Source organism: Chenopodium quinoa, unplaced genomic scaffold, assembly GCF_001683475.1.
Source record: "Chenopodium quinoa cultivar QQ74 unplaced genomic scaffold, ASM168347v1, whole genome shotgun sequence".
In the NCBI taxonomy this organism is placed as follows: domain Eukaryota; kingdom Viridiplantae; phylum Streptophyta; class Magnoliopsida; order Caryophyllales; family Amaranthaceae; genus Chenopodium; species Chenopodium quinoa.
In genome coordinates, this window is record NW_018744151.1 from 616,903 (window position 1) to 634,323 (window position 17,421).

At 30.5% G+C, this 17,421-nt stretch overlaps 3 protein-coding genes across 3 annotated transcripts; 1 reads left to right on the top strand and 2 right to left on the bottom strand.

The window, feature by feature from the left end:
• Positions 1-836: 836 nt before the first annotated feature.
• LOC110693469 (pentatricopeptide repeat-containing protein At3g13160, mitochondrial-like) lies at positions 837-2,528 on the bottom strand. Its single transcript, XM_021870581.1, has one exon. It carries the CDS (start codon positions 2,438-2,440, stop codon positions 1,295-1,297), a length of 1,146 nt encoding a protein of 381 aa, XP_021726273.1. The 5' UTR covers positions 2,441-2,528; the 3' UTR covers positions 837-1,294.
• Positions 2,529-4,388: 1,860 nt separating this feature from the next.
• Positions 4,389-5,321, top strand: LOC110693362 (transcription factor DYT1-like). The gene is made up of 4 exons (XM_021870496.1): positions 4,389-4,541; positions 4,690-4,878; positions 4,980-5,156; positions 5,262-5,321. The coding sequence occupies exons 1-4, from the start codon at positions 4,389-4,391 to the stop codon at positions 5,319-5,321; spliced, it is 579 nt and encodes a 192-aa protein (XP_021726188.1).
• An 8,360-nt stretch (positions 5,322-13,681) lies between these two features.
• LOC110693742 lies at positions 13,682-16,739 on the bottom strand. The gene is made up of 2 exons (XM_021870915.1): positions 16,156-16,739; positions 13,682-13,813 (listed from the first exon to the last, which is right to left on the bottom strand). The coding sequence occupies exons 1-2, from the start codon at positions 16,625-16,627 to the stop codon at positions 13,749-13,751; spliced, it is 537 nt and encodes a 178-aa protein (XP_021726607.1). The 5' UTR covers positions 16,628-16,739; the 3' UTR covers positions 13,682-13,748.
• Positions 16,740-17,421: the final 682 nt, after the last annotated feature.

The following is a 17,421-nucleotide window of genomic DNA, read 5'->3' on the forward strand; positions in this document are numbered from 1 at the left end:
AAGTGTTTCACGTCTTCATCTCCACTTCCTTGTCGTATTTGTTGATGAGGTTACCAAATTTTTGTTTTGGAACATTTGGTAAGGTTGCTGGTAGGATCCTCGGATTAGTAGGTTTGGCTTGGCTTCAGGCAAATGACAAGGTGAGCACAGTTAAATATCTAACTTCGGAAGCAACTTTAACTTCACAGTTGAATCAGCATTCCAAAAGGGACACAGCTACTCTTTTAGATTTTCAAGAAGCACACCTCTTCTCATCATCACCATATCTTCGATTTCAAATTCAGTAGTCCTATCTTTTGTGACCCACTTCATATAAATATGAAGCTCTGTCTCACTGTCTAAGTACTAGCAAGGATCTTACATCTACACTATTCAATTAAATTCTGGGATTAGTGGTTTCTTTTATCACACATTTCAGATACTTCATAGCAATAGGGGTTTTAATCCGTTAACAAGATCAGTTTCTTGTTATAGATACTAGATCTTCAGTTGTAAGACTGTCATATACCACTGTAAGGGACTAATTAATTAACAGCTAAACCTCAGGGTAACTCCATCCCCTTCAAGGAAACATCACCTTAAGACTTCAAGCTATTCAACAACCAATCCCTTGTCCAGCCATACGTAGAGAAAGGAAGGAAGAGAGGTTGAGAGGAAACATAGAACTATAGCAGTGCATTTATATTGGTGAATCATCAACATTTGTATCAGATGTGAATATGTGTCCAACAAATCATTCAAGTATATGATATTACAATTCATGGGTGTTTCAGCTATGTTGAGAAGCACTTATTTAACATTCACTATTTTTACTTCGCCCATTGATCTATAAGTATTACCACCTCCTAATGACAGGTTGGTTCATGAAACAGGAAAACCCGATTTTAAATTTGCAAAGCTAAGGATTCTCTTCATATACGAATTCATAAGTTTTCCAAGTATCATAGACATATATGGTACTATGCACCTAAAAATAAACATGCCCTTGGCACCAGTAAACAGTTTAGCATTAATAGCAAATTAAACAATTTGTCTATAATAGTAAATAAACCATAAAAAAAATACACTTCATATTATAGTATAAGAAGTATTACAATAAGGTCAATTTAACTAATAATGAAAATATAAAACAGCTTATACTATAAATAAGTAAAGATAGTAATACCTTTTTTTTTTTGGTTAAAAGATAGTAATACCTGATTCACTACTTTAATTCAGCATCTTTCAACAGAGCTAAATAACAAACAACTTTGATCTAATTACCTGAAACATAACACAGGGCAGGGAATCTATATTAAGTATCAAACTTAGGCATTTTAAGGCTGTTATAACAAGAATATCTACTATCCTTTCCAAGTTTCACCAATATCTCTGCTTCACTGATGTTGGACTGCCTCACTAACCCATCAATAACCTTCTGAATCAAGCCTCTCTCATTCAATCGACAACGACGATAATACAATAATCTACACAACCGAGAACCAAAGCGGAAATCTTTGTTACGACAAGCATATCTTAACAATGTAGAAAATGTCAGACGGTCTGGTGGACACTTGTTTTTCATCATTTCATCAAACCATTTTATGGCCTCCTCTAAATACTTCCCATCCTTGCAGAAGCCACTGAACAAAATATTATAAGTGTAAACATCAAGCTTCAAACCCTTGGACAACATTTCCTGAACAAAGTCCACTGCATCCTGCATCTTTTCTTCTAACACCAATCCTCGTAATCTCGAATTATAACTTATGATATCAGGAACTACATTATACTTATCCATCATACTCCACAGTTTCTCACCCTCCAAGAACCTTAATTTCCTGTAGACTGCATCAAGCAAGATATTAAAAGTGATCAAATCAGGCCTTAATCCCTCTTTTTCCATTTCATCGAGCAACAAAAGAGCGGAATCCAAAGAACCCATCTCACAAAAAGCCTTGATCACAGTATTATAAGACACAACATCAGGCTTAATTGACAACTTCCCAGGTAATTCACGGAAAAACCCATCAACCTTATCAAATTTCTTCGAATTAACACAAGCCCCCAAGAGGGCATTGTAGGATAACACAGTTCTTTTACAACTTAGTTCAGGCATTTCGTCGAACAGTTTATGGGCATGATCAAACATGCCTGATTTCCCATATAAAGTAATTAAACGAACAGTAAACCCTTCATCAGTAATATCTTTGTACTGCTTTTGATCTTCAAGTATCTCTTCGATCAAACTGAAGCTCTTGGTATTGGCTAATCGTTGAACAGTGTGTTCATAAAAGTTGGTTTTTTTACGAAAACTGGAATTCTGGGTGTGTTTTTTGAAGGCTTCTGCAACCTTTTTGACATCAGCTTCTTTGTAAACGACCTTAGAAATTTTGGTTACAGAAGATATGGCCGAAGATGAAGAAAATGCTCGGCGAAGGAGGAGAGAGATTGAAGACATTGGAAATGGCGTGATGAAAAAAGTGATAGCATAGCCAAGCAGGAATTTGTTACTGTATACACTAGTCTAATTTAGGCGCCATAATACATTAATAACTTTACCCGGCAAAATTGACCCGAATATTCATTTTTAAAATTATATCCAATCTGAATACGAATCCAAGGAAATGTACTCGTAGTCTGGTAAACAAAATCCCTTGATCCAATATTTTTGACCCCAACTGAAGTTGACTTAACCTAAACTACTCGTACCAATTACTTGGTATTTTAATTTTCACCTATCATTAGAGAGGTGACATTCAAACCATTCAAATCGAATTCATATCGAGTCAACTTGGGTTGAGTCATTTTCAGAAAAGACTTGTTTAAGCTGGTTTCAAATTAGAGTTGGACCAATTTTGATTCTATTATCAATAAGTCTATATCGTATCATGTAATTTTGGGTATAATTTGGATTTGAAGTCGGATATTTTGTGACGGATAATTGAGTATAGGTTAATTTGTCATGTTTAGATATAAGCTAAGCTGTACAATTTATTTATATTGAAATTTTTTTCAAAAAAAAAAATGAAAACTAGTTATCGAAAAATGGGCTTGGGGTCCAAGTCTATTTGGACTAATTATTTCATTATTTGGGTTGGGGTGTAGGGCTTTAGAATCATTGTGGAATGGGCGAGTACACCAAGCCTTACTTGGTAAATACATGACTCGTAATCTCGTATTAGATAAAAAAAAATCGGATCGGGTTAGGCCTTTACACAATTTCTCCTGCGCAAACCGATAAAAAAGTAGCATGCTTTTTGGACTTTTTTCAGGCCGAGATTGGGTTTTTAATTAGAAATGAGCTCAAATCCACCCTATTTTTAGACTGAATTGGGCCAGGCTAGTGGACCAGACGGATGTTGATTATCTCTAGTAGACAGCAACCAAGCTACTGGCTGGCTGACAAAATCTAGTAGACAGCAACCAACACTGCACTAATAACAAATTAACAACTAATTTCGCTACTGGCTGGCTGGTTGCAGGTGTACTAAATAAATGACATCCAATTTGTACAGTGTACTAATTATTGATTCACTGAATATTTCTATGTATGTTTTGTACTAGTGATTGTTGTACTTAAATTATGTATAAAGTGTATACAATAACATTATTTTTCAAAGTTTTTCTTTGACTGCAATTTTGTGTTATTTGCAACGGTTATGATCGATATGGTTAGTGGCATGTGCAAGCTAAGAAACAGAAAATCTTTAACAAAATATCCATCAGTTCATGAACCAAAAAACATCACATATTCTCGATAACTTAAATAGTTGGGAGGATCAAGGAGTGGAGCGATGGTTAGTCTTTATATCTCCCCCTAGTGTGACTGGGCTGGAATTCGATCCTGATCACCCCCACGGCCTCACCCCTCCATATTACAGTTCAATGAGACATTTTGGACGAATATACAAATCTCTAGTAATTAGACTTATAATACCATATTTAGTTCGAATCAAATTCCGTCTATGTAATGGAGCAAATTGTTTATCAAACACTGTTTAGTTTTATTTAAAAGAAACGGCACAATTTATCTTTGTAATGTTACCTACGTATCACACATTACATTGTTTATTGCACCTTAAACATAAGTAATAAAATTAAGGCCAAAAGATCTTAAGCTGTACTATTTACATGTCAAAAAGCTGTTAATTTCTAACTCAGGTGCTTTGATTCTGTTAGGAAAGTACATATGATGAAGTTTTTATCTCTCTTTCTTCTCTCACTCATCATGCCAAATTGCGCCTTTTACCATCCAACAAGTACTTAACAACCTCTAACAATAAAGATTCCCTCCAAATTAATTAACTACCTATATATATACACATACCTATTATTATTGTAACTTAGGTAATTTATTAAACCCTCTTCAAAAATTAAAACCATCTATCCCTTCTATCAAATTTGACATGGAGTTTTCATATGCTTCTTCTGATGTTGATAAGGACAACGATAACGATAACAACAACAATGATGATTCTAAATTCAAATCCAAGAACTTAGACGCTGAGAGAAGACGGCGTGCCAAGCTTAATGACCGCCTTCTTCAACTACGAGCATTAGTCCCTATTATCACTAATGCAAGCATCTACTTCTTATGACTCTCACAAATTATGCCTTTTTTATTTCTAATACTTATTAACTCGTCTTTTCTTAATCAAATAAGATTTAATTTATTTATTACTTTCATTTTTTGGTTAATTTAATTAGATGACCAAAGCATATATCATTAAGGACGCGATTACTTACATTGAAGAGCTTGATAGCCAAGTAAGCGAGCTTAAGGACGAGCTTCTTGAACTCGAAACTCGTTATCCTCCTAGAGAGGAGATTAAATCATCTATCAAAGACGAAAATAAATTTGCAGCAAAAAAAGACATGAAGAATTATGGAATTGAGGTTTGTTTGCATACTTAATTAATTAAGTACGTACAAATGTACATAATAATTAATTAAGTACTTTCTAATTAACTTTTTTTTTTTTTTTTTTTTTGTGACAGCCTGAAGTGAAGGTGAATCCCATTGACGATAACAAAGTATGGATAAAAGTTGTGTACGAGAAGAAAATGGGAGTATTTACGAAATTAGTCGATGCCATAACTCGATTAGGGTTAGAGTTTAATGACACAAATCTTACCACCTCTAATGGAGCCGCGGTTATTAGTTCTTGTTTAGAGGTTAGAAATATTGAATCAGTTCAATTTAATTTAAATCAAGTCATTTTTAAGCATGTTTCTTTGTTAATATAGCTTAATTAACTTTGTTCTACGCTACATTCCTAGGGTATGAACGACGTTGAAGAGACCGAAGAAATGATAATGAGTGTAATTAGCAGCATATGAAGAAATAAAACCATGGATTAATTGATGAATTAAATGATTTTTTATAATATAGTTTCATACTTAATAATCATCAAGAGCTATATATTTTTATTTTCATACATAATGTGGTCAAAAAGGTTTATATTTGTGAGGGTGGGAGAAGAAAATAGTAAAAGCATGCATTATATTGTGTTGTTCAATGATTTTATTTTATTCTGAAAAGAAAATCTATTATTTACATCATAGTAATTAAATGTACTTACTTTTGACAATTCCTTGAATAATTGCAACAATAAATTGTGGTATACGTTCTTACTTGAATATCCGTACGTATAATTTTACATTATAAGTTTATAGTATGCTTATTGTTAAGAATTGTACCAACATGTAATGTGACTTCTATCATATTTAATTTTTAGCTAGAACTATTATTCAATTTGTAGATTATACTATTATACATGAGGGCGGTGCATTATGCTTTTGAGTTTTGAATAATGTTCTTTATGTTCATTATATACATACATGCATCATGTTGGTTTTTTATTTCATTCATCCATGTTCTTTTATTATATGTTGCGAATTTAAAAGTATAATGGTCTTTAATTTAATGAATGAATATGAGATGTTTCATTATTGAATCGTATGTGCATTTATAAGCATCATGTTGCGGTATTGCACACTTATGCAAAATATTTTACCAATTTGTTGCACCAATTGATAAATGATTGATGCATACCTATTACTTTGTCGAACTTCCTTTTTGTCCCAATTGTGTATTTTTATTTATTTATTTATTTTTTTACAGAAATTAAGGAGAGTTGAACAATACAATTTTTTAATTTTTATTTTTTTTTGACAAATGAACATTACAAAATTAATAATGACTTAATTTTAATTAAAGAAAATTTGGTCCCATGATTTTTTTTTTTTAAAGTTTGTTCCTCGTACATAAATTGTGTTCCCCATGTATTAAAACTTCATTATTAGGCATAGTCTTTGGGAGAAAGCTAACAAGGTCACATTTGTCAATAATAATAATAATAATAATAATAATAATAATAATAATAATAATAATAATAATAAGTATGAGAGTGTTTTATGAAGTAAAAGGCAATTTTTTTTTTTAGGAAATCAATTTAGTAAAATTGTTAGCCATGAATATGAGTGATCAATTGAAACACTCTAACGTCTTATTCATACAAATTATGAAAGGGAGTATGTGACGTGTTACTGATTTACTGTATTCGCAACAACTCTCAATTCCTTAACTCATTTTCTATAAATAATAGACACAATATTGATATCATATCGAAAATCCCTCAATTAATATAATATTCCCGACGTAAAATTGACCAGCTGAGATTTTGAAATTTACATACAGTTGTAATTCTTGTAAACAACTACAGAAAACCAAATTGTGCTAGACTGCTAGTTACAACTCTTATAGTAAGTAGCAACAGCTAAGAGCTTACTTATAAATTAAAAGATATTTATAAGAAAAGTACACATTATTTATAAAATCCAGCTTTATATTACTCGTATAAGTATAGTACTTATAGTAGTGGTTAGCAAACTCCAAGAATACAGTTGGCAAAATTTGATGCATTCTTTACCGCGTTACAAATTTAAGAGAATCTTATTTGATGCATCTACCACCATTCATCCAATTTTCTGGCGCAGAAACTTGATTATTTCATTGCATGTTTACGGCAACTACTTTCTTGGGCTCACTAATTTATTGGAGTCTTCTTGAATTTTGACCTCCATTATTGTCTAGTCTTACATTACATTAAGTAAAGAAGAGTAGCTACATGCGAGTCGAGCTAAGTGACAAATAAGTCGTTTGGATTGAATGAATTGTAATCAGATCATATTTGTATAATAAGTTTGTATTCTTACCACGTACTGGTGTGGACTGTGGAATTTAACCTTGACTATTCCTCTATTGACATTGCATGGATTGATTAAGATATACTTAATATTACATGCTCCTCTACTACATATGCACCCTCCTACAATCCTATTATAGTTTGATTATTTAATATAAAATCGTGATTATATGTTTTTATAATAATTGTCAATTAAGTTTATACTTTAAGAGAAAGTAACTACAAGCCAACAAGTTATTTAAGTGACAAATGAGTTGTTCAGATCAAATTACTTTGATACGCGCAAGTTACATTTGTAATTTTGTACACGTGGCGCGTGATGAGTTTAATTTGTATTCTTTCTATTGGTGAGGAACTCAACCTCTCTACATACAATGTCCAACATCAATAATGCTCTACTACATACTCTCCTATACAACAGTGTTATTATTATGTTACATAAACTATTTATTTTATGATATCACTGACATTTGTCAAAAACATTCACTCGTTCAATATTACTTTCATGTCCATATATTTGAAGACCAAAATGTCTGATTCAAATCTAAGTTAAGCAAGTTGACAAATTATTTAGGAAACAGGATCTCATCTCCCCATCTTGCTCTTCCCTTCAACGTTAACTTTTCCATAATTTACATCAAGGTATCTAACGTTGTAATTAACAAGATGCTCTAATAATAATATAGCTAATAATAACAACAATACTTCGTATGATTTCTTTTAACATGGTCCAAATCATTATATATAAACATTATTAATTAAAATAGTACTAATAATAATCAAACAGAGAACTTATAACAAAACCACATGTACCGTCATTCTTTGTTATTACTTGTAATTGTATTGATTTTCGAAAAGAACAATACCACTAATCCAAAATTATTAATTAAGGTGTTTTGATGTCATTTTCTATATAATAATGAATTGTCATGTCTTATTACAGCTTTCAATTATTTTATAACCAACACTTTGGGAACATTAAAGTAACATTATACCAACCTTATTAAATACTTATAAAATCACCACCTCAGACAATATCTAGGGCCATAACTCGTCCTATGGAAATACTCATACAGTCATACATATATATTATATACATACCCTTAGCTTATTAACTTAGTCTCTCTCAATCTAATTACTCCCAAAAAAAACTTTGAACTTTTCATACAATCCAACAACATTATTCATATACCATCCTTACTAATTTTAGCTAGTAAAATGGGAAGATTTATTGTTCTTATATCTTTCATGATCTTGGTTCAAATGTCAAGTTCCATGGCAGTGTCTAGGATGCAACTATTACAAAGAATACCGAACCCGAAACCGGCTTTTCACGTTCAAGTTCCAGCTTCAGCTCCGGCAGTATCAAGTATTGGTGATGTACAACACATAAGGTTGGTTAGTCGACACCACGATATCCCTATGGGTGGCGATGTTATCCTTGGAGGATTCGCTTTCGCTTTTGTTGCTGCCATTGTTTGTTACATTCGTGTTACTAGAAAAGATCATACTAAGAATATTAGTCCTGAGATTTTTGAAGCTAAACTTTGAATCCATTACATATATGATATATGTATCTTCCCTCTCTTTTTGTTCTTTTGATCTTTAATTTTGGTTATATGCTTCAATACTTAGAATCAAAGAATATAGGATCGGAGTAGATTGTGCTAAGTTAGTCTGAAACTAGAAAGTGAACTATCTTATGTCCGGAATAGTTGTTACGCTGATAGTGCTAGTCAAACTAGCTTTAGCGTGGTAACTAAATCTAGATGACATAGGTAACTTATCATGTATTATATTGTTCACTATATTGTTAAAAGTAAGAGAGGTATATAGAAGTATTTGTAAATTGTAATCTTCCTATCATGGGAATTATTGATGATACAAATGTGATTTGCCAAGTGTAATTATGTTTGACTTCTTTGACTTGATTATTGTTTCAACTTCGTTCAAGCTCATTTCAAATTTTAAATTGTATGTTTATAAGTTCAATTTCTCTTCATTGAAATAATAACTGATAAGTAATTAAATTATATTGAGCTAAGTTGTCCTAGAAGAAGAGGATGTTTGACTAACTTATAAACTTATAAATCTAACTTTTTCACCGAAAAAATCCAAAGTATGAGAGTCATGTTAACTTAATACTTTCTCAGTTTTTATTTTATTGCACCATTAGCACTTTTACACTATTCACTTAATCTTCTTTGACCATCATTTGTGATTTATCCATTCGGAAAAATATAGTCATGTGGGATCTAGTTAGATTCGTATCGGAATGTTCTTTTCAAATAACAATTTTTTATAATTTTTACAAAAGTATAATGGAAGAGATATTCATTGCTAAAAAAATGCATTGGCAAGCGTGAAATCCCTCATGGTGCAATAAAAAAAGAACGGAGAAAGTATACATATTTGTTGTCGAATTGATTTAACAGAGAATGGAGCCAAAGAATTTGGACGAAAAAAAAAAAGATTTGGTATATAGAAGGATGTGTTGAATTGAGACTTGAGAGTTGGGACAAATGCACATGCATGAAAATTAAGGAATAATAAGGGGTGCGATTCTTCCCCGGCCCACTTCCAAAATTATAATGGTCACCAAACCTAATCAATGCTAGTAGCTAGTGGCCGATTCATGGGACATTAGACGTGTCAAAAATTGACTCAATTCAAAATCAACCTAAAAAAATAGATTTAGATTTTGACTTGCATGAAAATAATAAATTAACATGACTTAAATTTTTTTAAAAAAAATCGATACCATCTGACCTCACCAAATACAATCCAAGTTGACACAACTATGAGAGATGCAACTCATGCGAGACAATTTCTAATCATGCATGATATTTATCTCATCCATGATCGTTCTATACATAAGTTTACAAATATCGATTCATTTTTGGTTCGAGATTCTCATCACGTCATATGAATATATTGTATACATACTATTTATAATTTGTAACACCTTTGAGGTTTTTACCACATCATAACTTTAACGTAGAGTTTTGTTTAAAATCTAATTGTAAAATGAACTCAAAAAATTACATGTTACCTTTGTGGCTTAATTTCCTCTAAATTCTAATTCCCCCCTTCCCCTTCTCCAACCATACAAGGCCTTAGAATCGCTATATCCCGTAAAATAAAATAAAATAAATTACGCTATAAACATAAAGACTATGTATACTTTCTCATGATTTCTTATTAGCAGTTCAAATACTTACAAGTAATAAAACAACTGAACTCGACAAAAGATACATTAACTATCCCGTGGAAAATCGAGCATATAATCATCGATACACCCAAATACCAATCACATTTATAAAGAAGCAAATTAAGCTGTTATCTAAATTGTAAATGTTAATTGGTTATTGTATTAGTAAGACTACATGGACATACGTTATTTCTCGTACTTCCTCATCTTTGTATTCCACCCTATCTTTTATACTACCTCCGTTACACGTTATGTGCAACGATTTGACATAAAGCAGAGGGGAAAAATGTCTAATCGTTGCACATAACCTGTAACAGAGGTAGTATTAAGAATTTTCTCCGTGAGAAGGGTTCCTAATACAAGTATCTCCCATCCCCTCTTGAGTCTCCTCTCCCTTTTTCTTACCTCTAAAAGAACTAAAATAGAAAGGGAAAAAAAGAAATTGAAAGAAAAGACATGAAAGTGACAAAAAACGATACACTTGAGAGCTGAGGCCCGTTTCTATCAGGCCCCATTGGGCCCTTGACTAGTTGTAATGTACGCAAAAGAATACATGAAAATTGATTGAGGCCCACTTATTGTCATTATCAATGCCACCTATGTCAACATGTCCGAAGTCAAGACTATCCACATTTCACGATTATGTGAAAACTCCTCCTTCCCCTTACCACAAAATTGCTTGTGTCATTGCTATCAAAATTATAAACTTTTTGTGCTATATTGTAACATTAATTTTGTTCCTTTGTTTAATAGACGATATGATATTGTAACATGGCTGATATTACGAATTATTCTATGTTATACAGTAAAAAAACATAAGGTATATGTTAATATTAACTATCGTTTCAAGGAATATTAATATGATATTTTAAACATTATGAATTTATGATCATTATGAACATCATAATTAATTATGGAGCAAAATATAGTAAGGTCAAAACTCATAAATCACAATCTTGATATCTCTGATCATGTATTTATAACCCTAATTTTAACTTTCAAGCAAGCTCAATTTGAGATTTGTTTGTCTCTTTCTATTATACTTAGTTATCTTTATAAAATAACTCAATCTCCGCATCATTACTTTCATAAACAAATATATACCTAAAATATAAACACAAATTCAAGAGTTAAATGTATATATCGTTGCTATTCATTTCTCACATTCTAAAAATGAAGTAATTGAGTAATGCAAAACGTAAATTATAATTATTTTAGTTTCTCCCTTCTAATTCATTTTTTTCCTCTTTCGATCATTTTATTATCTCAACCCCTTCTTTTTCAATATAACCCGTACATCGCATTGGTCGAAATACAAATAGATCTTAATTTACAAGTATACATGTGCTTTACTTCATAAAAAAAAAGGGTCAATATTGAGTCCAACTTCCCTTCCGACAATCGAAATAATAAATCATTTTACTTCCATAAAGTCAACAAAGCTATTGATTGTAATTTAATAGGCTACATATTTGTCAAAATATATTTTGAACTTTGTACGTGTATATTCAATTCATTATTCAGCACAAACATAAATTCATTCAATTCAAAGATTTCATGCGATTAAATAGGCTGGCATTCATATTCGATTGCCAACAATGATAATAAAAGACGAGCAAAACCAATCAAGTCTTGAATAACTAATTTTCAATACATCTCAATATCTCATTAAATAGTTAGGATCATCCAACACACATGGAGTAACTCTAACTCGTTTTGTCAAGTAGGTAGAGTTTCATTATTTCGAAATTTGATTTGATCTATTATTATTATTATTATTATTATTATTATTATTATTACTACCGTATTATTTTTGTTTCTAAATAGTCGACATTTTTTTGCTTATTGAGATATAACTTTGACAATAATACATGTACTATGGATTGTGGAGTATTACAAATGTTGCTATATGAAGAAAAAGTAATAATTAACAACAAAGTTTTTTGAATACCTTAAATTTAGACGAAAAATAACTCTTAAGTGAGATCCATGTGATACGTGAAGCTCTAGTAACAAGATATTTCAATAATAAAAGAAAAAAAAAAGGAGCAAATTTAATAATGGATCCATCTAACATATTAATATATTATACTCCATATATCAATACATTTATAATACTCATTATTTTTCTAACACGTATCATTCTCAATACATTTATAATCCTCTTGCTACAATTCACTATCATTATTCTCAATTTTTTTTTTTTTACACAACTCCAATTGTTTTCTTCTATTTTCCTACTCTCTTTGCTTTTTACTATTATGATTTTCATACCAGCAATTATTTTATCATTAGATTTTCTAATAAGAACTTAAGTGATGAGGATTATAAGACAAGGAAATTGTTAGAATATATGCAAATACATTCGGTTGACTTTGTTTCTTAATTAGTTTGGTCAAGTTATGATTATATTTCAAATTATTGTATATGGGTCCATAAAAAAATTTCATGCATAAAATGAACAAGTACCATAATTAGCGGTATACAATACATTATTTCATGCTCATCCCTCCCTCCCTCCCTCCCTCCCTTTTTTTAGTCTCAAAGTATACTAACTTACATGGACCGAGGGAGTGTTGGCTAGTTGATTTGATACATCAAATAAAATATTTTAAACAAGTAATAACCTAATATAGGTCTAATTAATTAAATTGTATCCAAAAGTATTTTAGTGAGTGATGCTGATTCATTTCAAATAGACCCCGATTGAAAATAATATAATAAAACTAATCGTATCTTAAAAAAACATTACTATTTTTTATTATTACATTATAGACTAATTATACTCGGTTTTATTTGACTTATACTCGATCAACTCAATGACTCATTGTCAAAAAATGACCATACACAAACAAAATTCACCCTAAACAACTTAGATGATCCACTCATTTTCCACCTCAATATACACTACTAATCTATAAATCAACCTATATCACTCTTTTATTATGCAAAATTGCTTTTAAGAATTATAAATATAATTAAAGCTAAGGACGTGTCAAATTATGATTTTGTTGTAGTCAGGTGGAGTTGATGCTTGTACTTGTAATTGAGAATACAATCCTAAAAGGAAGATCTATACTCAAATGCTTTAATTTAATCTTTAAAAGTCATTAATCTAAGCAAAAAAGAAGATTAAGCAAGCATAAAACCTTAAACAAACTTTTCTTTTTGAACTTTTCTATGATTTCTTTACTTGATAGAACAAACATTTTTGCGACAAAAACACCAACATTTGATTCTTTCCAACCCTTTGTCCTATCAATATATAAATCAATGAATTCCCACCTTTTTTTTTTATCAAAATTTGTATTCTTTATTATTATTATTATGGAGAAAATTAGCTATTTGTTATCTCTGATATTGATGGTTATGATCACTCCCCTTCCTTCCAAGTGGCATTTGTATATAAGAACCTGCATTTTTGTATCATAATTAAATAACTATTGTTAGAAATCATAATTTTGGAATTCTCAAATGAGCAAAAGAAAATATAGCACGTCATATATACAAACATAACTAGTCATTCAATATATCACAAGCATAATCTAAACCAAGTAAAAGTCACCTCTTAACAAAATGTCATAATAAGCAAGAAACAATATAGTAGGCTTATTATCTCAACGAAACATTACATGTAACTAATGACTATATTATCGAATTATTAGATCATAACATGGAAACACTACGATACACAGGTTAAGGCAGTACAAATCAATCTCAATAATTGTTGATCGATTACCATATAGAGTTCTAATAATTGAAATACTTTGATCAACAATTTTATAATGTGTACGTTAATAAAAAGCTCAGCTCAAATTTAAAATTTTTAAAGTATATTTAATTTCTTCATAAGAAATAAATTTAATGCATTATGAGTAGATTGAATCATGCAAATTAATTATGGATACGGAAATTCAAAATTACAAACTCAACATTCAATTAATTGTTTTATATGGAGTATAAATTCATCTTTATATAACAATATTAGTACTCGTACTACTTTAAAACCAACAAGCATATTTTTTATTAAAACTTAATTTTATCATATTAATTACTTCTTTGTTAAGGACAAATTTAAAGCCTACTGCTAGTTTACAAGTAGTAATATTAGCCCATTGTATATTCCCATAGGAAGTTATTTGGGCCCCACATAATAAAACTGAAAAAAGGGCCCAATGTAAGTGAAGTAATTCACGAGTATAACAACGCAAAATAACATAAACTTGATTATTATTCCAACATTATAATTTATAAACGTTTAATGGTCCCACATAATAGAAAATGGACCAATAGGAAAACAATTATGCACATTATTTTTCACTTGTTAATAAGGCTGCTAGCTATGAGTTTAAAAAAGTTTATAACCATAAAAATGCACATGAATTATTCGTAAATTTTGTGTAACCGATGTTGACCAACCCACATTTTTTGTTTGTGACTAGGAATTATAATTACTTTTAGCTGTCACCCAAATTATTTAAATGTGTTACATTTAGTGGTGGTCAAAAGATTTTTTTTTCATAAATGTTATATTGTCATATGTGTATATTAAAAAGTATTTTGTAACAGGATAGTTTGATCAACTAGTTTAGTTGATTAAAATTTAAAAAAGTGATACAATATTTTAAACATGATATTATATATTTAAGTGCGTTTTATATACTTGATTTTCAATAATTTGAAAATATTTTAACTTTTAAAAGTCATTTTGGTTAGCCAACTTATTTTTCTGCACTTGTTTCATCTAAATTTGTTTGGTTTAGATTAAATATATAAGGATCTTGCTAACGAACGCCCCTGGGGCGCTGTTGGATAAGAATTAAAAATACTATCAAAAGTGGTATAAATTTAAATAAGCATGACAAAATCACGAGTTGATCAGTGTAATTAATGTTCATTTTAATTTAATTTTTCTACTTTTAGCTAGCTTATCTAACGCCCCCGGGGCGTTCGTTAGTTTTTGCCTAAGTGTAAATACATTAAATAGCCCTATGATAATATCTAAAGCCACTATTGGGTTTGTAATTAATATAAAAATAAATGAATTTTATTAACCAAACTATTATTTTTAGCACAATATTTTATAGATTAAGTATTGAATAACCAAAATTATAATCTTTAATAAGGTCATCCTAATTTATACTCTCAACTATCATTTTCATTAAGAGGGAAAGCCTTGTTTTAGTGTCTTAATCATACATTTACTTTTGCAACAACACTTAATCAATAAATTAAACTAGGCAAAAATCAGGTGCTATATTAACTCAGTCTTACACCTTTGACTTTAAATAATAAAAACCTTCAAAAAAAAACAAATTAAATACTCGTATACAACATGTTCAATGTTGTAAGTCGAATAATAATTCACCGTTGTTTTTTTTAATGAATTAATTCCCATGTTCTTCATTAACTTATCTCTTCAACCAAAATGAACTAATAATTGAAATGTATATAATTACACGTAGTACATTTAATATTTTTAAATGTATATTCTTTAGTAAAATATATTTCACTTAATGACTTAAACCCATATTTTTTAAAGGTATATATCACACATTTTTTCAATGTTGTCATTTTTTAACCACGTTAAAAAAAACACATACAAATTTTTTTTTATTTTTTGAGGAAACATATATATTCATTAGAATAAATTAAATCTCAAAATAATGTAATAAATTAATCTTATAATTAATTAAATAAAAAAACATTAAAAATTAAATAAAGAAAAGAGAAAAAAAAGGAGAAGAATTATTACTATCAGGATTGCAAAATTGAGGATCTTCAAAGATAGAGAAAGCAAGCTGTTTTTGCGCAACGCCAATATCAAACAATATGACACCCGAAGAAGGATCTTGGACGATTATACCCTTAACCGGTAACCATAAAAATAGCTCTTCTTGGCTAAGTCCTTCAACACCATTTAGACCACCAAATGACAGGTTAGCCCTTACCACGGTATCGAATCGAACCAACGTCTCAAACTTAGCCTCACATGGCTCGTCAAAGAACACCTCTAACAAGTCATTTTGGCTAAGTGTGTAGGACTTTACGTTCATTGGAAAGAGCCCTCCAGGGAGGCCACGACTCTTTAGAAGATCGTGTATAGATAGTGAATAATACGATGCGATGACGATGTTTGTCGAGAGAGTAAGGAGGAGGAGGACGATTAGGGGTAAAATGGTCATTGTTTTCATGGTGGTGGAGGAGTAGAATTGAGTAGAAACCATTGCTTCTTTAATTTGGAGATTTTTGGTTGAGTGAATAGAGTGATGAGAAATGACTAATGTGTGGGGGAGAGAATAGGGAGATGATGGGTCGTATATAAAGGGAGGTGGGCTCCCAAATATTATTTGTGAGCCCACCGACCTTCATACACGACCCTATCTAGGAGCCCACTGTAATCGACCCCACGTGTTGAATGACACTGAGCTGTGCCTAGAACGAGCTAAGAAAAAAAAGTCATGTTGTATCAGGCTTGTATTGATATTTTCATAATCAAACAAAGCCCATTCACAACTCACATGTCTTGTCGATATCCAATACTTTTTATTTTAATGGGAAATGAAATACGAAGCCCTATAGGCAACACATATATATGAAGGAAGATTAAAATGAATATGAAGATTTATTAAGCATCGATAACACTAATTAACACGTAATTTGATCGCAAATTTTCAAAAATATATCATTTATAAGAATTTATTTAATAGTTATGTGCTACCATAATGTTGTCAGCAGTAGGCTTGCAAATAAGCACTAAATACATTTTCTAATTTGATAAAATTTTGAGAATTTACAAAAAAAAAAATCATACATCCTATAGTGCTGATAATGCTTAATAATTATCAATATTTCATTTTTAAGCTTCTTGTATGGGCTATGCGCCCTAATGCTAAGGGCTTTATTTATCATTTTCTTTTATTGAATTAATTGTTTTGGAAAAGACTCATTATCATTTATGATCGCATCGTATTATTCATTATCAATCCATGATCTTCTCAAATTATCAATTATATAATCT

Excerpts from the sequence above, each read along its gene's own strand:
- LOC110693469 (XM_021870581.1), bottom strand. The coding sequence starts at position 2,440 with ATGTCTTCAATCTCTCTCCTCCTTCGCCGAGCATTTTCTTCATCTTCG.
- LOC110693362 (XM_021870496.1), top strand. The coding sequence starts at position 4,389 with ATGGAGTTTTCATATGCTTCTTCTGATGTTGATAAGGACAACGATAAC. Across the intron at positions 4,879-4,979 it reads TGAAGAATTATGGAATTGAG|CCTGAAGTGAAGGTGAATCC; the intron begins GTTTGTTTGCAT and ends TTTTTGTGACAG. Across the intron at positions 5,157-5,261 it reads TTATTAGTTCTTGTTTAGAG|GGTATGAACGACGTTGAAGA; the intron begins GTTAGAAATATT and ends CTACATTCCTAG.
- LOC110693742 (XM_021870915.1), bottom strand. The coding sequence starts at position 16,627 with ATGGTTTCTACTCAATTCTACTCCTCCACCACCATGAAAACAATGACC. Across the intron at positions 13,814-16,155 it reads TCAATTTTGCAATCCTGATA|GTTCTTATATACAAATGCCA; the intron begins GTAATAATTCTT and ends ACAAAAATGCAG.